The sequence below is a fragment of the Helianthus annuus genome, chromosome 1 (genome assembly GCF_002127325.2).
Source record: "Helianthus annuus cultivar XRQ/B chromosome 1, HanXRQr2.0-SUNRISE, whole genome shotgun sequence".
Classification (NCBI taxonomy): domain Eukaryota; kingdom Viridiplantae; phylum Streptophyta; class Magnoliopsida; order Asterales; family Asteraceae; genus Helianthus; species Helianthus annuus.
Genome location: NC_035433.2, coordinates 88,208,672 through 88,234,061, shown reverse-complemented (window position 1 = coordinate 88,234,061; position 25,390 = coordinate 88,208,672). Strand labels below are relative to the sequence as shown.

The window sequence follows — 25,390 nt, the reverse complement described above, 5'->3', positions numbered from 1 at the left end:
TATTTAAAACGTATTTTGTTAAATAACAATCATGAAATAAAGCAATAAAAAAATTAAGTAATACACAAATAAAAATATTAAATGAACTTTATAACTTACATAACAACCCCTAAGCTATAAAAAGACCATAATACCCTTAGGTTTAAGTATAAAAAAAGTAACATGGTTAGTGTTAGGGGCATAACCATTATAAAATGCAATCTTAGGGTCTGATATGTTAAAGAAAAATGTTTGGACTGAAAGGGTTAAACTGGTTAAAACATAGGGACCAAAATAGTAATTTACTCAAAGTAAAAAAAAAATGCAATGGCAAAAAGTCATCCACGCCCACAAACGCAGACGACGCTGGTGAACTAGCCCGCCACCATCTAAGGGGCTGTTTGGCAACATCTGAATGGTTAAGTGCTGAACCAGTAAGAAGTCTGAACTATTAACTGCTGAACCAGTAAGAGGTCTGAACCATTAAGAGCATGTATAATGCATAACCGTTCAGAAACAAATGTATGACCAATTCAGATCAGAGCTCTTAACCATTCAGACAGACTCTGTATAAATTTTAACCATTCAGAGGCAAATGTCTGAACCATTCAGACATCTGCTCATGAAACAAACAATCTGAATCATTAAGTGCTAAACCAGTTAGAAGTCTAAACTATTGAAAGTCTCATTAAAAGATAAGCAAACACCCTTAAGAGGAACTCATAATATTAGTGTCGTTAATAATATATGACCGACTATTTGCCTGGTAGTTGGCATTTGCAATCTTTCAATTATGGGTAGGCTTATGGGTAGGCTTTTTGGGCTTTTAATTTGGGTTTTTAATTCGGGCCGAACCTTGAAGTAGAATAGATTGACCCAACCCGACCCGACCCACTGACCAACCTTTCACTCCAGAAACTGATATTATGCTTTCTTGAACAGAAAGATAACTCTGAAAACCTACAAAGCCTTCAAACCCTCAATTCCAGATCCCACATTCCTCATCTCCACACACAACCATGGGTCAAGGAACTCCAGGCGGCATGAACCGGCAAGGTCCACCGGGCGACCGGAACAACTCCGGCGACAAAAAGGACAAAAAGTTCGAACCTCCGGCACCACCGGCACGAATCGGCCGGAAACAGCGAAAACAAAAGGGACCAGAAGCAGCATCAAGGCTACCAACAGTAACACCACATTCAAAGTGCAGGTTACGGTTGTTAAAGCTCGAACGAATAAAGGATTACTTGTTAATGGAGGAAGAGTTTGTGGCGAATCAGGAGCGGCTGAAGCCTCAAGAGGAGAAGAGTGAAGAGGATAGGAGTAAGGTTGATGATCTACGTGGATCGCCGATGAGTGTTGGGAATTTGGAAGAGTTGATTGATGAGAATCATGCGATTGTTTCGTCGTCAGTTGGACCGGAGTATTATGTAGGGATATTGTCGTTTGTTGATAAGGATCAGCTTGAGCCTGGATGTGCTATTTTGATGCATAATAAGGTAAATTAGGGTTTCTGTTTGATTAAAGTTCAGTTAGGAGATACTGATGTGTGTGTTTTTAGGTTCAATTTGTTGTTTACTTAAGTTAGAAATGATGCACAGGCTGAATGAAATGTTATATAATTAGTAACCAAGATTTAAGGAATTATGAAACGATGCCTCATGTATTTCTTACATTTTTGTGCAGCAGATTGTTGTACATCATGCTTTTTAGGTTGTACATGTATGTAATTTCAGTATAAAAACATATATAAAGCTTATCTGTGTGTAAATATTGACAGAAAGCTTTTGCGCTTGGCGCCCTGCACCTCGGTTTTAGACAATGTCACTTTTATGCGCTTCTCGCCTTTTAAAACCAAGATTGTGACATGTGGCGCTACCATTTATTTATTAGGTGTAGGTTTCAAATAATCTTCCTAAATCTTTAAACAATCTAGTTGATGTAGGATGCTCTATTTTTATTACAATTTCATGTTGTTTGCTTACAGAAATAGATGATTAGTTTCTATTGTTTGGTTAGGTTTTAAAATTTGAGTGTGTTATTAGCTATACGAATGTGTGAATTGTCCTAAATCTTTAAACATTGTCAGATTCTTTCGGTTGTTGGACTTCTTCAAGACGATGTGGACCCCATGGTCTCTGTGATGAAAGTTGAGAAGGCGCCTTTAGAGTCTTATGCTGATATTGGTGGGCTAGATGCCCAAATACAAGAAATCAAGGAGGCAGTTGAGCTTCCTTTAACTCACCCTGAATTATATGAAGACATCGGTATCAAACCCCCAAAGGGCGTTATACTTTACGGAGAACCAGGAACAGGCAAGACATTGCTTGCAAAGGTGTGCATTTTAAACCTCAATTTAGAAAATTTCATGTTAAAAATAAGTAAACATATATAAAAAGACTTCTTTTTTTTTGTTTTATTTTTGTATTTGAAACTTTTGTTTGTTGTGCAGGCTGTGGCAAACTCCACATCAGCAACATTCTTACGTGTTGTCGGAAGTGAGTTGATTCAAAAGTACCTTGGGGATGGTCCTAAATTGGTTAGAGAACTCTTTAGGGTTGCTGATGACCTGTCTCCATCTATTGTTTTCATTGATGAGATTGACGCTGTTGGTACAAAGAGGTATGTTTATGGATCCTTTCTTTGTACATCTTGTAAAATCTGTTATGAGAAAGAGGGCTAACTAGGGTTTTCGATGCACAGATACGATGCTCACTCTGGTGGTGAACGTGAAATTCAAAGGACTATGTTGGAGTTATTGAACCAGTTGGATGGTTTTGATTCGAGAGGTGATGTTAAGGTGATACTTGCAACTAACAAAATTGAAAGTCTTGATCCGGCTTTGCTTCGACCTGGTCGTATTGATAGGAAGATAGAATTCCCACTTCCTGACATTAAAACAAGAAGGCGTATATTCCAGGTATGTTGTCACACTCACACTCACAGTTATATTATATATTTACGATTTAAACCTTGTAGATAAATTGTCCACTTTTAGTTGTTAAATTCCTAAGAATATAAATAGCTTTGGTGATTAACCCATGTCTTTTAACATATCTGGTTTCAAAGAACTTTGATGCTTTGGTTGATTATTAAATGAAATTGCTATTTATCCATAAGGTATGATAATTCCACTACAAGAATAATAATTCCACTGTTAGTAATTACGTCATATCTCCATCTATTATAACAATATAACTTATACGGTGTCGGGTAGGATGTGGTCGAAAAAAGTAACTGAACTTTTATCCTTCTGGATACAATTATAAGAATAATCACATTGCATTTATGATACTATATATACCCGTATAAGTTGAGTATGGCCTTAGAGCCAAAGAGGCCACAATGGTTACCAAAGTCCAATTATGTAAATATAATGGTAGGCTCATGTCGCTAAGCACCTTGGTCTTAAAAAGCGCGTGGCAATACAAATATACGATGGGATTTGGTCCCAAAAGCTGATGCGCGATGCGCCAGCATCACGTGTTGAGGCATTTGTTATTAAGAAATACTAAAAAATATGTATAGATATATTTTAGCTTGTTAACTTTTAAACACTAAAATCTAAGATGTTTCTATCACCGCTAGTCAGATTTGTTCAATCAATGGTCTGATTTGTTCAAATACTCAAACCCATTGCTCAATTGATGGTCAGATTTGTTCAGACCACATCATGTGATGTGCACGTCATGGAACCGTATCGCGTGATGCAATCTCACTCTCACCATGTGTTCTGCACACTCTAAAGTTCAGTTAACAATAGCATCCTGTTTTGCCAACCTTGAAGAACTCGCCTGCGCGTGCACACCCTTATATACTTGGTGTTTGTGTGTATATTTGTTATATACTTTCTTACAGAATCTTTTGGTTCAGATACACACATCAAGAATGACCCTAGCTGATGATGTTAACTTGGAAGAATTTGTTATGACTAAAGACGAGTTTTCTGGAGCTGATATTAAGGCCATTTGTACTGAGGCTGGATTGCTTGCTTTGAGAGAACGCAGGATGAAGGTTCGAAATTTACAGTTTACTACTCTTCATATTGCATCACATGCATGCAGTTTGATCATTATACTTGCAAAAACTATATTATTTCAATATTGCATTACCTTTGGTTGCTTTCTAACTGTTTGACCCGCCCACACGCACGCACACACATATTCTTAAAGGTACAGGTGTTCAACCACCTTCGCTGTATTTGTTCATAAACTTTACTTCATTTTCAGGTGACACATGCAGATTTTAAGAAAGCAAAAGACAAGGTTATGTTCAAAAAGAAAGAGGGCGTACCGGAAGGGCTCTATATGTAAAAACACTCGTATTTTAGGCATATGCCTCAGCCTCCCTGCAACTTTCATTAGTTTTTATTCAGTCTGTTCAGACGCGTTAATTTGTACGTGTAAGTTTGTTTTTCTTCATTGCCTTGGAAGTATTTAACTATGTTATTTTTCTGTCTTTACGGGTAGAAAACTGCAAGCTCCCTTTTATGGACACAAATCAGTTATTTAGGAGAATAGATCATACTCGGTAAATCCCACAAATAGCAAAACTAAGGTAGGGTCTGAGGAGGGTAAGATGTAGACAGCCTTACCTCTACCTGTTAGGAATAGAGAGGCTGCTTCCAGTGAGACCCCCGGCTCTTTATTTAGGAGAATACATGATTAGTAAACACTAGTTGCAAAGAATCGTTTAAAGAGTGAAAATCTTAAAAATGAAGACACAAAAGTTGCACACATCTCCATTCCAGCCAGTTGTCTATGACTCTATAGTCCCCATACCCATACGATGCCCACGATTCATAGAGTATTAAGGTCATGTGCTATCTAATATTAAGATTGACGGTAATTAGCATCACATACTTTGTAACATTAAACCTTAAAACAACAAGACAACACAGATTATTCTAATTACATGTTCCATGTGAAGACAGCTGGTTTTCTTGAAAGTCGGCAAACATATGGATCTTTAGGTTCCTTTTATGCTACAAAATTTAGTAGCCTAAAGCCTGTTGTGTAGGTATCCTCCCGATGATCACTCAACCTGAAAATGCACGACGATAAATCAATAATTAGTAAACAGGGTATTTTATTGTTTTTTTGGAAATGCTTATAAATAGACGTCGAAGTTCTTAGGTCTCGGTTTTACTGGTTTGGTGATGATATCAGGGTTAGTAGCATCTTTGCTGCTGCTCAGTTTAGCTGCAATTGGGGACATGCCTCGATTCTGCAAAAAAAATAAATAATAATAATAAATAAATAAACTTGTGAGCTTGAATAAATAGTGGCAAAATGGGCGGGTTGGGTCATGTGCCTGAGGAAGCGGTAATTGTGTCTGATGGGGACCGTGGTACTGTTGAAACGGATCTGCAAAACCAAGTACATGTGGCTGGTTTTGACTATTTAGAGTCAACGAGTTCATCAGATTAGGTGTGGGACCAGGGACCGGAATAGGTGTCATGTTAAACCCTGGAGCTGGAAAAGCTGGGCTGAGATGAGCCGCTGCTGTTGCCGCCACTACAGCCGGATTAGGCAGTGGTTGGCCTGGAGGTATGACTGGATATGGAAACATGGCATGGTTCATTCCTGTTCCCATTCCCATACCCATACCCATTGGCGGCATGTGTGGTTGGACACCTAGAAACATCATAGGAGCCATGCTGCATCCCATCGACATCATCTGCAAAACAAAAATGGCCATAGGGGCCGTGGTTATCAGTATCAGCGCGGTCAGGGTAACGGGTCAAAAGGGTGCAACGGTTTTGGGTTGACATACATTAACTTGCATTTGAAGGGATTTCAAATACTCAATTGCCTCATCCAGCATTGAAGCTTTGTCGGTCTATAAAGTCAAAACAACTTCTATTGAGAATGACATAGCAATTTAGGCCTGGCAAAAGTAACCCATTAACCTGATTTTGGGTCCTTTTGGGTCATAATAATAAGTTCATGGGTTGTTTTGGGTTTAATAAATATTTTTGATGGGTCAAAATGGGCAAAATTAAAAAGATAAAAAGGCTGGAACGGGTCACAACGGGTCAAGAGAAAACTGAGAATGGGTGAAATAAGGTTGAACAAGAAATTGAGCGGGTCTCTGAAATCACATTTGAAGGGTGATGATTGAAATTGTCTCTTGCTTGATCTAGCATCTGAAATCGTTGATTCGTCTCTGAAATCATCTTATCCATAATCAATTAATCAACTTCTACACTGAATTGCCTAAATGAAACTAAAAGTGTTTTTGTTAATCAATTTACCCGTTACGATGCGAGTTTGAAGCACATTTAATTGTTGCAATTATTTAACTTTGCAACGTGAGATGAAATGTGAGTTTTGGTTATTTGATTTTGCATCTTTGAAGCTCAATTAACTGTTGCAGTAAACACTATCCCTGCATTTTTTGTTGGTTTGCTATGATTTGATTGGATTGTGAGGTTATATATGTGTATTTGAGAGCTCCAAATTGATATAAAGTATTAGATTATTAGAGTTAAGTTCCCGTAAAAATAAAATAAATGTACGAAACGTACGAATTGAAAGAAAGTCAAAAAAAGTGGCGGTGACATTTTGGTAATTATCAGGAACTTCAAAATTACTCTAGTAGAGTAATTTTGAGCTTCTGTAGAGTAATTTTGTAAAAGTTCATGTAGAGTAATTTTGGTCGTGTAGAGTAATTATCAAAATCACTAACCCCCCCCCCCCCCTCCCCCCAACTAAAAGCTAAAAACTAAACCATAAAGCTAAACCCCATAACTAAATGCTAACAAAATTACTCTAGAAGACATTTTTCAAAATTACTCTATAGAAGTCAAAATTACTCTACTAGAGTAATTTGATAATTACCCTACTAGAGTAATTTGATAATTACCCTACATTTCCTAAAATTACTCTACAGATGCTCAAAATTACTCTACAAGACACTTTTTGCTTTTTCCCCAGTAATTTTGAAGTTGCTGATAATTACCAAAATGACACCGCCACTTTTTGCTTTTTCCCTCAATGCGTACGTTTCGTACGTTAATATTATTTTTATTTGATCCTTTACCTAGATTATTAAACCCAACAAAGATCTTGACTTTGATATTAAAGTGGTAATTCCGGTTTATATAAAAGTGAAAATGGATCTGTTGTTACCATCTTTCTTATTTGAAATTTTTTAAACCGACCCGTTCTAGCCCGCACCCGATTTGACTCGAACACGAACCATAACATCCGTTTTTTAAGCGACCCATTTAAACCCAAATCCGGATTAAAACAGCAATATTATTTTGCTTATTGTTCTTCAATATTACATCGTTTCAAGATTTGTTCTATAATTTTAGTTGTTTCAAGAGTGTGTCAAGTGACTAAATTATTTTGTTTGTTTAGAGGTGTTGAATTGGGCTATTTTAGTGTGTTATCAGTTGGTGTATGATAATTTGTTTGAATTATGGAACATTTGGTGGATTTGACCTAGATCTGAAGCTATTGATTTTATTGTTTTAAAAATAAATAATTAAATGTAGTTATGTGTTTGAAATTTGGTATTCAAGGCAAATTGATATTGGTAAATCAAATAGCCATTGGGCCCGTACTAACCCGGAACCAACCTGGACCCGTTTTGACCCATGACCTGACCCGACCCGACACAACTAGTTTGAACCGTTTGGACCCGAATCCGTTTTTTAATCGCATAGTGACGTTTTGTATATTGTAAAAACAGGGATTTAAAAGGAAGAGTCCATGAAGAAGCGTATTTCGCCAAGGAACCGTACTAGATCTTTTGTAAAGTCAAGAAACCTACTCGTTACTTCCGGTTTTGAACATGAAATGTGAACTAGATCTTTTGTATGTTCCTTTTGTTCCGGTTTTGAGCATGAATGATATAAATACATATATATCACGGACCTTATTGCAGCGAGGTATTAGTTCTTGCAAGGCCTTCATTTTTTCATTAATCCTGTCGCGGCGTCTCTACACAAGTACGTAACCCGGTAAATAGAAATAGTGGTTTAATTGAATCATACCGACGTGATCATATTCTTCAAAATTTTTCCCTAATTTTTGTAAATAGTATTAATCTGTGACCTCGTTTCGCTTATAAATTATATACTGGAACCTTGTAGAGTTTACCAATTCAAATGAGCTTAACTTGATCCAAAATCGACGATTAACCAAACCAACTTCCCCTATGAACGAAAAAACCGATCTGACTGTAGAAACATCGGTTTTAGATTCGATTTTGTCTTGTAACCGAACCAAATCGATCCATATTTGAATTAGAAAACTGGATGTTGAGAAGTGATTAGTAAAACACGAACCCTCTCAGAGAGATTGTGGATCTCTGCAGAACGTGGCCTTTTTGTAGAGGTTGATCCTCCATGTGATTGCTTGTTTTCATGATATCCAAACTCAACGTCCTTCACATAAATTTGCAATACATTATCATTATATTTATGTACAGTTTCAGTTTCAGAGCTTAAATGAAAAATCAGAGGACTCAAAACAGGGAGGCCGAACTTAAAAAAAAAAAAACCAATATTTTACACTATAAAAATAAATTTCAGAAATTTTTCGTTAAAATTAAAACTACATAGCGAAAAATGGGGGGGGGGTATATACATTATTCTTTTGACCAACATTATTCTTTTAACGCCCCGCCTTGCAGTATGCGTATATAATGTATATATGTGTGGGCCATCGGGGGGCAAAATTGAAAGTGCACCAATTTTAATGTTATTTTACTAATTTCGTGAAAATAACGTTAAAAGCTGAGGACGGTTAATCAAACATCATGTGGTGGTGTTGATAGCTGAAAGACAAAAGGGTACATGCACTAATCGGTCTTTGCCCCGATTGCTGAGTGTTATATGCCTTATGTCCAAGGCTTGATGCAAGACTACTATGGTGCCGAGGGTCTCACTGGAAGCAGTCTCTCTATTCCTACGGAGTAGAGGTAAGACTGTCTACATCTTACCCTCCTCAAACTCTACTTTTAATTTGCTATTGGTGGGATTTACTGAGTATTATTTTTGTGTAATCTAACCGACCCATATGATATAACGAGATTATATTATTATACAATAATAGGCAGGTAGTTGAAACCACCTTTCCTGTGTTCTAACTAAGGGGCTGTTTGGCTAAGCTTATTGGAATGACTTATTTGAAAAGCAAATAAGTCATAATGGAATAACTTATTCCTCTCACATAATAAGCTAACTCAAACACCTTTTAACTTTTCAAAAAGTAAATAAGTCACTAAAATAAGCTTAACCAAATAGCCCCTAAGTGTGTAAATGAGCTTTTGTTATCTTAAACTTGACTTATTTACACCCAAATCGGCTGGTTTGAACTCTTTATCACCTATCAGTTGTCAATTACTTTATTTGTATATTTTATTAGGCTCAAACTATCTACACACATGGTGTGTAGATAGTCATCCCAAAAAGTGGTTTTTGTCCTATATGCACACCCTGCAGTGTTGAGCTGTGGCCAAAGCGCGACGTTTTGGTCCAGTCAACCAGACAAAGACTGACGCGTGTCTGGCGGGTCTGTTGACCGGACCAAAACGCCGAGCTTTGGCCGCGTTTTGGTCCGGTCAACCAGACAAAAGACTGAGCGGGTGTCTGGTTGACAGGACCAAAACGTGGCCAAAGCTCGGCGTTTTGGTCTGGTCAACAGACCCGTCAGACACCCGTCAGTCTTTGTCTGGTTGACCGGACCAAACAGCCCCGTTTTGGCCACAACTCGACACTGCAGGATGTACATATAGAACAAAAAACCACTTTTTCTGGTGTGCATATAGGCACATTGGTGTGACAATAGGTACACCCATTTTATTATTTCATGTATTTTGGATATCGTCAACTTATGCATGTAGTATTTGTTTGACGCTGATCATTATTCAGATTTCAGTGATTTGTGTCCTGTCCTGCATATGCAATACACGTACCAAGAAAGTCTGACTTTATCTGCCACAGTATGACGTGGCTAAATATCAATTGAATCATGCATTTGGATTTCCCACAAAAGTACATTTATGAATACTTACACTTTTGTTTATTTTTATCGGTTACGTTCAATACAAAAACAACCATAACTATATAAATATATGCACATTTGCTTTAACTTATATAAGAAGATGACAAGCTTACGTAACTCCTTAATCCACTATCTTTCCGATTCCCATAAATCATGTGTAAAGTATAGAGCCCGGTTATTATATAAAATGATTTAACGTACGTTGTATACGTGATTCAGTATTAACATGCGAATTTAGTTTATAACATGCGACTTTCATTTTTTATATACATGTGATTTGTAGTTTTTTTTACATACATGCGCTTTGTATATTTTTTTAACATGCGATTTGTAGTTTTTTTTATGTACATGCGATTTTCAATTTTTTTTTTTGTAACATAACGTGCAATTTTGCCATCGCGTACGCAACATACGTTAAGACATATTGTACGATACACTTTTTTTCTAAAGTATAAACGTATTATTAAGTAGTCACACCTCATTTTTTCTACCATCTATGATATTGAGTTAAACGTTTCACTCCTCTTTTCTTAGTAAACATTGGACACCATTTTTTTGCCATCTATTTTATGTTCACGAATATAAAGGTATCTCAAAAATATACTAAACTGAATAAGTTTCTACTTATACATGAATTATATAGCCAATTATAGGAAGAAATCTCATATTAATTAAGAAAACTATAAAACCCAAATGAATGGACCTTCTTTCACCACGTGTTACACTTTTTTGCAGACATGTAACATGTAACCCCCAAAGACTACCACGTTGTTACGTGTAATAGGCAATCTCAACCATTGATATTTTAAATGAATGGTGAAGATGAAGTTTCTAAAAGTTTTTGTAACTCAGATGGGTTTTCTTTCTATACGTTCTCTCTGAATTGTTTTACTATTATTCTATCAATTTTTTTTACATTTCAAAAAAAAAAAAAAAAAAAAAAATTAAAGTGCTGATGCTAAACGACACACGCACACAGAAAAAGTTGCAAAAGCCCGAAATTTATGGACAAACAAATTTCGAGAATCGAGGGCACTACAATCCTCTATGCATGCCTCTAACAAAATAACATTAACTTTTCGGTTTTTATCAAAAATATAAAACAATTATCACCATTTTGCATGAAAAATATTTTCTGTTTTTTTCTTTAAAATAGGTCAATTAAACTGAAATTTAGCCGACGTTTTTTTAAGGCTAAAATTTACACATGTATTATTTTGATGCGTTTTTTATGAACCCTTACTTTTTTTTTAAAGAAAAATTGCCAACTAAAATTTAGTTCAACCTTTACCGTCTAACCCGTTTGGCCTTATTTTTCCTCTCCTGATTGGCTAACCTTCTATTACGATAATTTTCCATTTAAAATATATTAATTCACTTACCTTTTCAGCGTCGTCGCCGTCGGTATCTCTGAGCTTCCGCTTCCTACCGTCAATCCGAGGCGTCGCCTTCTCAGCCGACGCCTCCATACCCGAGCCTTCACCCAAACCACTACTACCAGGTGATGACGTCACACTCACACTCATCTCACACGTCTCTATATCCCTATCCCTACCCGTACCCGTACCAGCACCAGCACCAGCACCACAACTAGTGGAAACCGGGGCCGGTTTATCCAACAGCCGAGACACTCTAGACTCCGACGCAACAATAGTCGACGGCCGTACCTCCGGCGTCACCTTGCTTGAAGTTGACGGAACCGGAGGACCTACCGGCGGCGGTAGGTAGGCCGGAGCAGATAAAGGTGGTGTAGGGTAGAGAAAGTCGTTGTTGGATAGATAGGTTTGGAATGAATTGTCGTGAAGAAGAGGGTAATGAAGGCAATATGGTATCTCGTCTTCTTGCATGAATATGTTAGGTGATTCATTGCCGGAGGTCTGCATCGCCATCAGTGGTTAACCGATGTGCCATAGCAGCTGTAGCTTAGTCACCATGTAGTATATATGTATATGTATGTTTGTATTTGTATATGGTATCGGACATCGGTGGTATACCTTTTTTTAACTTTTGAGTATTTATTTATTTGTTTGGGGTTTGAGCCTTGAGGTCACTTTCCAACATAAGGGCTAAGTTGTTGGCCTACGGGTCTTAACCTGATATGAACACGTAAAAAAAAAAAAAAAAAATTACGTCAGGCATGCATGTGAACTCTAATACGATATACACGATATGAATATTTCAAAGGTTGATACAAACATAATCTATTTAACCTCGGATGTCTTTATTTTTGTTTTTTATATTTCTTTTTGCATATTAATACTTAAAAATTACTGTTTTACAACCAAAAATGCAAATGTATACAAATCAGTTACGTTTTAACTATAAGAGTTATGTCAATTTACTAGTACAAAATTAATTTTTTGGCGGTGTTAATTTTATCTTTTTGGTAATAACAACATTACCCCATTGTTAAATAAACACACCATCCAAAAAATAAATTACACAACACTTAAATGCTTATAGGTTATACACCACCATAAAGTTGATTTTTTTAGACTAAAGGTTGCTAAGGTTGGGGGTGTGGTAAAAAGCCACGTTAGGATTGTATCAGCGCCATGTCATATAAGCCCCCTCCCTTTAACTTGTAGTAATGGTTTAAAACTTTTATCATCGTTACCTAATTATTATTTCTATTTAAATTTAAATAACAAGAAAAAAATATAAAACTCATAATTTAAATAAAAAATACAATGTGGCTAAAAAAATACAATGTTTAAAAAGTTAAAGTAGGTTAATCTAAAATTACACATCATCACTCGTTGTCTCCTCCTTGTTCACGATAAAACCATAGGTGGTCGGTCAGATCAGCTCGAAGGTTATGGTGTGTGTTTCTGTCACGTTATCCTCGCTCAGATAACTTCTTTTTGAGCGTATGTGAGTAGTGGGTTCATCGGTTGCGGCTAGCACTTTCTCTTTGTGTGAAAAATGGATAATCGGCCGCAAGATCATTAGAAATTCTTAAGAAAAGACGATGGCTCATACGAAACCGACGCCTAAACTATGCATCGTCGTACAATGGATTTTCACCAAAATAATCGCGCATTAAACGTTCATGAGCACCTAACCGATCTCATTCAAGAGGCGCTTGTCTGATACGCATTATAGACGATTGGACTTCTTCTCGCAAATAATTAATCGCCTCTGCGTCATTGCGATAAGCATATCCTCGACAATATCGTCAGATGAATAGTTGGACAAATCGGATAAAGAGTGGGATGACACTTTTGATATTAAAAATGATTGGAGAGAATGTACTGTTTTTTTGATTGGTGTGTGTTTGAGTTTGAGTTTGTGATTGGTTTGTTTAAATATATGTATATATATTAGATATTTAATAGTTTTTCTTAACATGACCGTTGCCAAAAGTTACATTTGACCAAAATCTCGAACAAAGCGCCAAAAACTCGTTACTGGGCTGGCGAAGCATGGATGGCGCCCCTACCTTTGGCGCGCAGGGGATAGGGTGAGGGAGCCATTGTATGCTAACGAGGCTGATGTGGCCAGAGGCGGTATACCACACCCCTCGCCTAATAGCACCAAAATACACAATAAAATTGATTTTTTGAGTCATTTTTCCAATTTAGTGCAAAGGTATAAAATGTTGTCATTTGTCCAAATAGTTTCAAGCGTAACCATTTTAGTCCACTTGGTTAACTCCGTCCATTTTTTCTGTTTGCTAGAAGGGTAATCCGATCATTTTATATGTTCGAATTGCTCTTCTAGTTAACAAAATTACATATAAAATGACCGAAATACCCTTTTAGTTAAAAGGGTTTAAGTATTTGGATGGTTTTATCTTTTGTACAAATTATTGAAACGGAAAAGGGTTTATAGTGTGAATGTGTAAGAATAATATTTAAAAGTTTGGGATAATATCCTGTAAAACGTTAATGTAAATTATAAATTTTAAGGTGTTACAAATTGGTATTATATAAATTTAAGGTGTTATAAATTGGTATTATAGAATCGGTTAAAGGGGTTTAAGTATTTGGTGGGTACTTCAACTCAAACGTTGTGTGCTCTTGATTAGACTATCTACTATCATAATCCAATCCAACCCAATCTTTTAATAAAATACTAATTTCTCTCTCTTCCATCTACACAACCCAACCCAATTCAATTTTTCACCCACATTCACAAACCAACCTAAACTAATGTTTTATTATAATAAAAAGAATAAAAAGAGTTAGATATTATAAAAAATAGGTTGAATAATAGAGAAAAGAAAAAAAAGATAAAATAATCTTTCCACAGTTGGTTGCAAACTTGTTCGTGTAGACAACCTGGTCGTGCAAGACATTCACATATTTAATTCAAATTTTTACCTTTCATTTTGTCTTTTCCTTGACGTGGCAACCGGTTGGCTCAATGGGTCACCATAGTGTATAGTCTTAAGGGTGGGGTTTGATCTAAGACCTGACCAAGAAACTGTGGGGAAGGCTCATTCTATTTATACCCCTATCTTTACTAATTACACCTTCCTATAAAAACATCACATCCATCAATAACTTTTATTTTGTTTTTAGTGTTTTTTGTCTTTTAGTTGTCTTCTTTTTAATTATTACTAAATTATTTTTTGTTTATTAGTTAGTATTATAACTAAATAGTAAAAGAAGCATGCACTTTTTATTTTTTTTAATTATTATTATTATTATTATTATTATTATTATTATTATTATTAGAGTTAATTACTGTTTTCGTCCCTGAGGTTTGTCAAAAATAACGGTTTCAGTCCATTAGTTTAAAAATTGCGATTTCAGTCCATTAGTTTCACTTCCGTAACCATTTCAGTCCACCAATTTAACTCCCATCCATTTATTCTGTTAACTTTGGGTGAAATTACAAAATTGCCCCTATGGTTTAATTAAAAAACGCTGGTCACAGGTTTCGAACCTCTGACCTTTGCTTTGAAATGCGATTGTCAAACCATTAGGCCATGTATCAAACTTGTGAATGAATTCAAACTGTTTACCATATAACATTGCATATTCATCATCATCTTCTCCAAACCTTTCACCTTTATCAATGGCAGAAGCTACACATAACCACACTCCACCATCCTCTGTTTTCTTTAAATATAAAAAAAAATAGTAACAAAGCTAATACTTGAACAGCTACCAATCTTGAACAACTACCAACCTTTCACGTATTTTTTACCAACTCATTGTAATCTTTTTCATTTTTTTTTCAATCAACCCATTTTGAATACGAACTATCAGAATCATCCCAGATAAAATTAAACACTAAAATAAGAAGCGCACTAAAGCTAATACTTGAACAACTACCAATCTTGACATCAAATACAAACAAAAATAAAAATGTTAAATAAAGAATCATCACCGATGATAGTATCAAATACAAACTTAAAGAAAAACGTATCAGAAATTCGACCCTCAACCAAAGTCTTTTTCCCTTTTCAAGTCACAAACAGAGTAAACTTTAAAATTATGAAATGTTCGATCTTTGCTATGTCATATTGAAAATTATGAAATCACAAACAATGTCAACATTACAACTATGGAATTTTGCTTTCGAACTCTCTGTTCTATATTAAAACTTATAAAATAACAAACGAAGTTGAACACTTACATATTAGAACTTATAAAATAACAAACAAAGTTGAACAATGAAGAAAACAGAGGATGGTGGAGTGTGGTTATGTGTAGCTCCTGCCATTGATAAAGGTGAAAGGTTTGGGGAAGATGATGATGAATATACAATGTTATAAGGTAAACAGTTTGAATTCATTCACAAGTTTGATACATGGCCTATTGGTTTGACAATCGCATTTCAAAGCAAAGGTCATAGGTTCAAAACCTATGACCAGCGTTTTTTTTAATTAAATCATAAGGGCAATTTTGTAATTTCACCCAAAGTTAACAGAATAAATGGATGGGAGTTAAATTGGTGGACTGAAATGGTTACGAAAGTGAAACTAATGGACTGAAATCGCAATTTTTAAACTAATGGACTGAAACCGTTATTTTTGACAAACCTCAGGGACGAAAATAGTAATTAACTCTTATTATTATTATTATTATTAGTAGTAGTAGTAGTAATGATATATTATTTATTATTACTCTTTAGTTGTTATAATTTATCAAATTATACTTATAGTTGCAAGAAAAGCTATATAAAAATAATTACTTTTATACAAAATTAATATCATTTAATAATTTACATACCGATCTTTAATCTATAACAGAAAATGTAGCAGGTTGTGCTATCCAAGAATTATACATATTTTGACGTGATTCAAATATATTCTCCCAGCCAGCTGCAACATTATCTCTCATTAATTTCCATAGGTTGTTTGTGCTGGCAATTGGATACTCTCCTTGCAATTCTATCATTATAAAATGGTTACCATTCACGTGTGCAATTGTAATCAATTTTTTTTCTGGGAACTCGCGAGGGCCTCTCCAAAGCGAAAAACAAGTAGAACTGTTTCTTTTTTCTTGAGATAAAAAATGAACGATCACATTAAACTTGTTCGCAATCAAGAATCTTATCTCTGGCATAATCATCCAATGTTTTTCAGGTGCAACCCCCGATCCTGACCAAGCCAAGGACGTGAATACATCTTCGAATGAGCCTAAGAAAGCCTTAGTGTACTTTTTTCTAAACTCGAGTAGCTCTTCCATCAGTGATCTCCGGATAAATAACCGTTCATCTTCATCGTACCCAAGAGCAGAAGCTGTCGCCCGTGTCACACCCCAACCGATGGCGGAAACATCGGGGCGTGACACTGAGCGAAACAGATTGTCCAGCACGTACACAGAGGAAAACGAAGCATGTTAGTTATCGACATGAACCTATCGATACCAATGACTGCAAGTTGACTGCCCGAGGCAGTTCGTAATACATGCTCACCACTGTAATCCATGCAAATAATTGTCCTTAACAACCCCCGCATGAGCGGGTCCTGAGTCCAAACTATAGTACTATCGTCATTAAGGCAGGTAGACAGCATTCCATGTGTAAACATAACAAACAAGCATTCATTAAGTCACGTATAACATGCGGTAACGGTTAGCGTTTAAAAGTATTGCGTAGTGTGTTCGATTGTGATTTAGACTAAGTAACGTATGTAACACCCAAAAGTACGTAAAACAAAAAGGGATCGAGTATACTCACTGTAACATCCCAAAACCCGAATGTTTATAATTGCCATGTGTTCTTATATGACTTAGCATGAAATAAACGACTAGGTTATTTAACCTAGTTAAGTAACGCTCCAAAAACTCGAATTACTAAATTTGCTAATGAGACCCCATGTTTAATAATATAGAATGTAGTAACTAGGTTATTATACCTAGTCAAAAGTTTAGCAAGCAAACAAGTGAACAAACTTGAGGGACCATATATGAACAAGGGGGAAAGTTATGTTTTATTAAATAAAATCACAACACACAACACACATACATCGTGTGTGTGTGCGTGGAATGCTCTGGAGAAGAACAAAGGGGTGCAAACCCTAGTTCTTAAAGAAGTCCAAATTGAAGGTTGAATCCAAGCTCAAAATCATGAATAAACACGAATTAATGCTCACCATCACAAGATGATCAAAAGGTATGTCTCAAAAACTAAGATTGGTGATCTTGTACGAAATGGGTTAGGTCTTAATCCATGAATTGGGATGAAATTAAGCATGAACATATGTTAGAATTATCATTGGAATGTGAATTATGCAAGATTTGATGTTAATTGAGATTTGGAGATGAAACCCACTTGGGTTAGTAGAAATGGCGACATGGGTATGTCACCCATGTCCAATCTTTGTTTAATTCTTGATATGATATGTTGCATGTGACCAAATTGTTAGTTATATTGAATATGGTATGAGATTGAATTGTTATTGGTAGTTTGGATGATTGAAAACAAGAATTAGAAAGAAAAGAATGAAGGTTACTTGTACATCATGTTTAGAAACTTGTACGCACGCCAAGTGTTTGATGAAATGTCTAGGTGAAGTTAGGATGTGAGATTGTATGAAATGGCTTGACATATATGAATGAAACATGATAATGATGTAATTAGTAGTATACTAACTTGAGGAATGTGCCTTAGATGGAACTCATACAAGAATTCGGGTTGAATGTATGTGTTGGTCAAGACTATGCATTAGAAGCTTGTACATTGTGCTTGAACGGGCGATGCTCCCCATGTGTTTTTATTAATCACTTAATTTCAATCAAGAAGTGAATGTGTACTAAATATATAATATATGACCATGCTAGTAAAGGATGATGTTATGAATTACGTTAGGTTGTCTAACTGAACAATGTGGTTGACGATTTATGTTGTATGCGTGTTAGTGAAAGTCAATGTAGATAAGAGCTGGAAAATGTGTATTAATATGAATAAGCATGAGTACTAACATTATTATGGCATGACGACATGAAAGGATAGGAACCACACTAGCATGGACCAAGCATGAAAGGCTAACGGGTCGAAATGGGGCAAGGAAGCGGTTACGAACATGGATGCACGAGGTAAGTGATTTCCGTAATCACTTCGTAGTACAAGTAAGTAATAAAGTGTTGTAATGAATTAAATATGATGTTTGAGGTCAAATATGTGTTAAAGTCTTTCGTCGTAAATGATGGGTTTAAGGTTGACCAAAATGCCCATGATGGGTATTTTGGGGTAAACGAACTTAAAAGTGGTTTAGAAGCAAGCTATTCGATTAGAGTAATGTTTTGGACAGGTATGGAAGTGGGGATGATGGTTTGGTCAGTCGTAGACCAATTAATGCGCGAATACCCTTAACGGGTCAAATAGTTAGATAATAGTTAAGTCGAATGTATGTAAGTTAAGGATTTCCGTAATCCGGAGGTAAGATTTTATGTTCATATGATAGAATGTGAATTTACAAGCATGTAGGAAGAAACGGGAGGTCAAACGGGTAAACGGTTCAAAAGTTACGTGCGTTTTAGTGCGTACGGACGACGAAACGAACCTGCAGAAAACTGCAAAAACTAGAGGGCGTCGCCGACGGGTAGGGGGCCCAAAGGTGGGATCCTAAAGAATATGTAGTAATATGGTACCCAAAGGTGGGATCCTAAAGAATATGTAGTAATATGGTACCCAAAGGTGGGATCCTAAAGAATATGTAGTAATATGGTACCCAAAGGTGGGATCCTAAAGAATATGTAGTAATATGGTACCCAAAGGTGGGATCCTAAAGAATATGTAGTAATATGGTACCCAAAGGTGGGATCCTAAAGAATATGTAGTAATATGGTACCCAAAGGTGGGATCCTAAAGAATATGTAGTAATATGGTACCCAAAGGTGGGATCCTAAAGAATATGTAGTAATATGGTACCCAAAGGTGGGATCCTAAAGAATATGTGGTAATATGGTACCCAAAGGTGGGATCCTAAAGAATATGTAGTAATATGGTACCCATAGGTGGGATCCTAAATTAAGAATTTCCTTAAGTAGATACGTATGAAGGTATGTATGTATGTATGTATGTATGTGTGAATATAAGTGGTATGTATGAATGAATGTATGTATGTATGTATGTAGGTGTGTATGTAAGTAGTATGTGTATGTGTATATATATATCCAAGTGAGTATGTACGAAAGTGTGTGCACGTATGTAGGGTTGTGAGAAGGCATGTAATAGGTATGTATGTAGACATGTATGCATGTATGTATGTAGGTATGCACGTATGTAGGAACGTACGTATGAATGTAGGTACGTGGGTTTGTAAGTAGTTATGTGTGAACGGATGCACATATGTAAGTATGTATGAAAGTATATACGCATGTATTCAATGAAATTGAGTATTGACGATAACAATAATGTGCCTTGTGAACGAAGTGTAACGCAGGTAAAATGAGAAAGTCTCACCACGGAATGTACGATCAGATGGAAGGCTGGGATGTAAAGAATTAACGGAACAAAAGTAAACGTGAATAAATCTTGTATGTTTATAATGCGTACTAATGTTATGAATTTAATGTGGTGAGCGCAGGTAGTACGAGTCATGAGGATCATCAAGGAACAGAGATCGAGGATCGAGTCACTAGTGAGATTGTACGGGAACGTTGATGTATATAATGTAGTAAACATAAGCTATGCTTTACTTAGTAAATAAGTTGATTGATGGATTTATGTGAAAGAGTTATGTTAAAGTTAATTTTTAAATAAGTTAAGGTGTTTATAATGAAAGAAAGTTTATGGCTTGAACTTCCGCTGCGACTTTTAGTCAAATACGTATTAGGGCGTAACACTCACATGAAGGGAGCGCTTGAGAGTAGGGTTAGCCTGAATAGTTCGATAGCATAACGATAAGTAACGCGTAAAACGGGAACAAGTGTCGATGGGTCGGTCAGCTGATCGATCGGATGGCCGTGCGAGTGACAATCCGTTCGGACGGCTGTCCGGTCGGTTGGCCGTTCGAGTGGATTGTTTCTTCCACTGAGGATATACGTGCTTGTGTATGATGGTTTGACTTTTGAAGTTTTTGTTGTAGCATTTTAAAATATTGAAGTATCTTTACCTTTCAGGTCGGTCGATCGGTCGGTCGTTCGATCGGCCGGCAACCCGTTCGGCTAGTACTTGTTAGGTCCAAAGTTTTATGCTTATCTTTATTATGTTCAATTATGTTTATTAGGTTTAGATTAGGTCTTGGGCTTGGGCTAGGCCATATGGGCCAATGGCGTAGAGGCTCCTATAAATAGTCATGATTAGAATGTTAGTAATAGAGCTCTCCCATAGTGTCACCATGTAATCCCCAAAGGAGAACCTTGTACCAGACAATCCTAGGGATTGTGTGCAAGGTTCTCGAAGATCGTACCAGACGGTTCGTTGAAACCGTGTGCGATCTAATCGGCGACATTTTGATTTGTAATGAATATTTTCTTTTTGTTCTTGTCGGTTTGATCTTACTTTCCGCATTCGATCAAACGTTGAGCGACATCACGGGTTTTTCGGGACCTACAAGTGGTATCAGAGCCACGGTGGCTCGTTTCAGTTTTCGGTTTAGTTGGATCTTTATCGAAAACCCGCGGAGACGTAAAATCAAGATCTATGGCTATTTTGGTTGTAATTTTGAGCACAGATCTGAAAGTTTTGGTGTGTGGCGGCTAGGGTTCCTTCATTGCCGCCTAAGTTGAGAGTGTATGGCCATTCCGGCTTCATGAGTGTTAACAGTTATCATTGGAGGTCGTGACTGTATGATGGGATAATAATTGCATTTTTAAGGTTGGTATAGGGTTTTCATGGCCACCACCTTCTGTATTTGCGTTTGGCTTAACTTATTCTCTACATCTTTATGAAAATTCTCCTTCTTGGATTGAATGCAAGCTTTGATGGTGAGGGTTTCTGGTGCCTTGTTTGGTTTTGGTGACGTCATTTTGCACACAGAAGGTTATACGAGAGGGTTCTTCTGGAATCTTGAAGTTAGAGATTGTGGTTCCCGGTGGTTTATGATGCAAGACGGTGGTGCACAGTGGATAAATAATGGTTGGCAGCTGCAAAGTTTAGGTTGCAGCAGGCGCAAGGCGGTGGTTTTCGGCGGCGAACCGTGTGAACAGTGAGACAGTGATGGAGAATGATGATGATGCGATGGTTGACGGAGGAAGTAACGATCGGAGATGGACAACATAATGGATGGTTGAACAGAGGATGTAGCCGAGTTTCTGATGATTATGGTGATGATGTTTCTGGCCAGTGAATTATTTCCGGCGATACATGTCGGCAGTATGATGATGATGGCTGATGTTGTCGGCTGCCGTTAATAATGATCTCGGATAAGGTTGATGTTTTCCGATGGATTATCAATGATTCCGGATGACAAGTCAATGACATCAGCAAATCAGAATGTTGGGGAATGTTGATGGCGGCTGCACATGATATCAACGGTCAAGATTGCAGCACTTGGCATGTTGTCGGCTGCAAAAGGTTGCAGCTAGGGTTCCTTAGGGCCAGATCTTTAGATTGTTCCTCGTACTGGGTCATGTTTGGATGGCAGCTTGGGCTCACATTTTTGGATTGGCAGGTTGGTTTGTTTTGCATGTGGAAATATTTTTGGGCCCCAATATTGATTTGATTGCACATCGTATGGGCACGTACAGAATTCCTAAACTTGAATTAATGTTGGAATTTATGGGAGCACTAGAGATTATTTAATTGAGCAGACTGAAGATTAAAATGACAATATTTATGGTCTCGTGGATTTAGGATGATTGGGCCATAATTAGTTTCATGGGTGTGTGCTTATTTATTTTATTCTAGTTTTGGGTCATGTAAACATCAAGATTCAGAATTATTTATTTCAAGGTATGACCATCATCCGAGATACGTTGCTGGACTCGTTCACTGCTGGGCCACTAAAGGAGAAGACCCAAGGCTCGAGATCGTCTAAACCATAATAAAGAGAGCATAAAACTAGGGGGAAATTGTTAGGTCCAAAGTTTTATGCTTATCTTTATTATGTTCAATTATGTTTATTAGGTTTAGATTAGGTCTTGGGCTTGGGCTAGGCCATTTGGGCCAATGGGGTAGAGGCTCCTATAAATAGTCATGATTAGAATGTTAGTAATAGAGCTCTCCCATAGTGTCACCATGTAATCCCCAAAGGAGAACCTTGTACCAGACAATCCTAGGGATTGTGTGCAAGGTTCTCGAAGATCGTACCAGACGGTTCGTTGAAACCGTGTGCGATCTAATCGGCGACATTTTGATTTGTAATGAATATTTTCTTTTTGTTCTTGTCGGTTTGATCTTACTTTCCGCATTCGATCGAACCGTTGAGCGACATCACGGGTTTTTCGGGACCTACAGTACTTCAGTGAAGACAAGTTCTCAGCAGGGTCTCACTCGATCGGACAGCTGTTCTATCGGGTGGCATTCCTAGTGCATTGAACATGTTGAAAATTGTTTAAGTGCTAAAGTCAAGTATCTCATGATCCGAAGAGTAGTCCGGTCGGGTGGTAGTACGATCGGATAGCAGTTCGTTCAATACTCAACTTCAGATAAGTTGGTTAAGTGTGGGACCCAAGTGCTAGCGTTCGGCTGACTTGTCGTTCGGCTGGCTGTCAGTTCGGCTGGCTGTCCGTTCGGACAACAGTCCAATCGGACAGCACCTTGTCCTGGTCGTCCTGTTCGTCTCACACTTGGTTATTTTGATTGTTTGTCGTTTTATCGAGGCGTTTTGATAACGAGTCAAACCACAGGAACCTTGTCATTACTTGGTTCCCCTGATCAGACAGGAATCACCTAAATCCGATTAGTGAACGGTTCGGGACGGTGTTTCACGTTCAACCTGAGATCGGTGAACCTCGTGGATAGAACCCGGATCTTAGCCACACAACCACCAGAATGCTTAGTAAGTCGGCACAAGCTACGTTTCAATCGGTTTTGCAGGTATTGAGTGTAATAGAGTTGAAAGAAAGTTGGAAAATGTAACACCTCGAAAATTCCTGTCCAATAGAATAAAGACACGTGTCATGGAGGACACGCGTCAGGAACCCGGATCAAATAAAGAGATGTATGGTAGGATTTTAAAGAGGGCGTCATGTTATTAAAAATACCTCTGAACGACCCAAGGGTGACATGTTATTAAAGCACCTCTGAGCGACCCGAATTATAAATCCCAAGATCCATAAATCATTTGATAAACATCTTATGTTCTAACCGGTTGATTTCCGAATAAATAAAATTTCCATCTTTATATGGAAAATGGACTATTGATGATGTTACTACAAGAAAATCTAATTGTAATCCTAATCTATTTGGGAGATATTGATTAATCTTGTTCAATTCAAACTTCCTTGGTTTTTCCGTCAAATTACTCCCACAAGAATCCACTATGAGAAAGGGGACATGTAAGAGCTCTTCTTCCATGCAATGGCTGTGCAAGAGGTCCCACAAACTGAAAAGACATAGCATGTTTCGGATATTATTGGTTGCATGGTCAAGACTTAAAAGTTTTCAAACTTTTGTCTTCTGGCCATCGCTTACGGACCGCAAGACCCCACGTTTACGGTCCGTAAGCAGGTTACCTGGGTGTGTTCAGCAAGGGCGGTTACGAACCGTAAAGGTTTAGGCTTACGGTTCGTAAGGAAGGAATACGGACCGCAAGGCCATGTGCTTACGGTCCGTAAAGGCGTCGCTGGCAGCAGATTTTGGACAGCTGCCTGTCCAACCCGTTTAACCGACTTAAAACGTAAAATTATGAAACCATGGGCTTGCTAGGCAGTTTATAGGCCTCTAGGAACACCTGGGATGATCCTCCAACCATTGTAGACTTGCTTGTCATAAGCTTGGACCTCTTGGCTCACTATATAAAGACTTGAAATTGTAACCATTGGCACTTGCTCTCTTGGCACTTTTGTTCAAGACTCTCTGGAGCTTTCCTGGTCAGCAACCCATTTTCTTTAGGTCCCTAATCCTTCTTAGGACTCTTGTAAGTGCTCTTAACCTCCTTTAATCCATTCTAGCTTAACTAATTAAGTAAAAGTCAAACCATCGTAATTAAGGTTTGACTTCGTGATTAATCATAATGTGCTCTGTCAAATCACGAATTAAAGATACCTCTAAGTAGGTAATTAAGTGGGTAACAAATCCTTAAAAGGGTATTTCCAGATTCCCACTCTAAGCATGTCAATTGTCGAGTCAATGCTAACTATAAAAAGTCAACAGGATGCTTAATTTCAAATTAATACATAATTAGCAATGTAGGTTGCATGTAACCTGTTTGAACATTAATATAACTTGGTAATAAGTATAAGAACATGTTCCAACATGTTCAACTCGACAATTTTCTGTTTAGACCCGGTTCGGAACCGAAAGTCGCATAGTTTGACTTTTGCTTTGACCTTCAGTTCTGACCCGTTTTAGTCAAGATTAAGATTTCCTTAGAGCTTCTTTTGAACCTAATAACATGTTAGTATATCCTCCAGTGATTATACAACTCGGTTCATTAGATATCTTGTTCATATGCATGATTCCGTTAAATGCACATATGTTGACCATTATGCCCAAAGGTCTAAAAATCATGATTTTTGAAAAATAAAAGGGTAGACGTGTTAGTTACTGAAATATAAACTTGTTCCCAAAATTTGACATCAGTTTGAGGTCTAGATTAAGAGTTATGCTCATTAGCGTAATTAAAAGCCTTCTTAGTGAATAATTAGCGTAATTAACGCATAGCCTATTTAAACTTAGATTTTATACAAAAACTTTATACCCACTGTTATATAATAATATTTTGGAAATTTTAAAGATTTTTATTTATTTTTTTAGAATGAGCATAACTAGAGGTTTTAAGCTTAATTCGGCTTATGACGGTTTTGCCCTTTTCGGCCATAAAATGAGTTTTACAAAACCTTTTGACCCCAAACCTTTTCCTACTGATTTATTATGTTAAATAT

The 25,390-nt window shown here is 37.0% G+C and overlaps 2 protein-coding genes across 2 annotated transcripts; one reads left to right on the top strand and one right to left on the bottom strand.

Moving 5' to 3' along the window:
- Positions 1–919: 919 nt before the first annotated feature.
- LOC110871241 (26S proteasome regulatory subunit 4 homolog A) lies at positions 920–4,437 on the top strand. The gene is made up of 6 exons (XM_022120116.1): positions 920–1,478; positions 2,069–2,314; positions 2,432–2,601; positions 2,683–2,899; positions 3,853–3,993; positions 4,209–4,437. Exons 1-6 carry the CDS (start codon positions 999–1,001, stop codon positions 4,290–4,292), a joined length of 1,338 nt encoding a protein of 445 aa, XP_021975808.1. The 5' UTR covers positions 920–998; the 3' UTR covers positions 4,293–4,437.
- Positions 4,438–4,783: 346 nt separating this feature from the next.
- On the bottom strand, positions 4,784–11,938 carry LOC110871253 (transcription factor PIF1). Its single transcript, XM_022120120.2, has 7 exons — positions 11,381–11,938; positions 8,279–8,377; positions 7,866–7,931; positions 5,755–5,820; positions 5,293–5,658; positions 5,128–5,205; positions 4,784–5,022 (listed from the first exon to the last, which is right to left on the bottom strand). The coding sequence occupies exons 1-7, from the start codon at positions 11,885–11,887 to the stop codon at positions 5,014–5,016; spliced, it is 1,191 nt and encodes a 396-aa protein (XP_021975812.1). The 5' UTR covers positions 11,888–11,938; the 3' UTR covers positions 4,784–5,013.
- Positions 11,939–25,390: the final 13,452 nt, after the last annotated feature.

What these genes read in the sequence shown, in the direction of transcription:
- LOC110871241 (XM_022120116.1), top strand. Translation starts at nt 999, where the DNA reads ATGGGTCAAGGAACTCCAGGCGGCATGAACCGGCAAGGTCCACCGGGC. An exon ending in GACGCTGTTGGTACAAAGAG is followed by an intron (nt 2,602 to 2,682) that starts GTATGTTTATGG and finishes TTCGATGCACAG; the next exon opens with ATACGATGCTCACTCTGGTG. An exon ending in CAAGAAGGCGTATATTCCAG is followed by an intron (nt 2,900 to 3,852) that starts GTATGTTGTCAC and finishes CTTTTGGTTCAG; the next exon opens with ATACACACATCAAGAATGAC.
- LOC110871253 (XM_022120120.2), bottom strand. Translation starts at nt 11,887, where the DNA reads ATGGCGATGCAGACCTCCGGCAATGAATCACCTAACATATTCATGCAA. An exon ending in ACGGCGACGACGCTGAAAAG is followed by an intron (nt 8,378 to 11,380) that starts GTAAGTGAATTA and finishes ATTTATGTGAAG; the next exon opens with GACGTTGAGTTTGGATATCA. An exon ending in TCCACAATCTCTCTGAGAGG is followed by an intron (nt 7,932 to 8,278) that starts GTTCGTGTTTTA and finishes GTACTTGTGTAG; the next exon opens with AGACGCCGCGACAGGATTAA.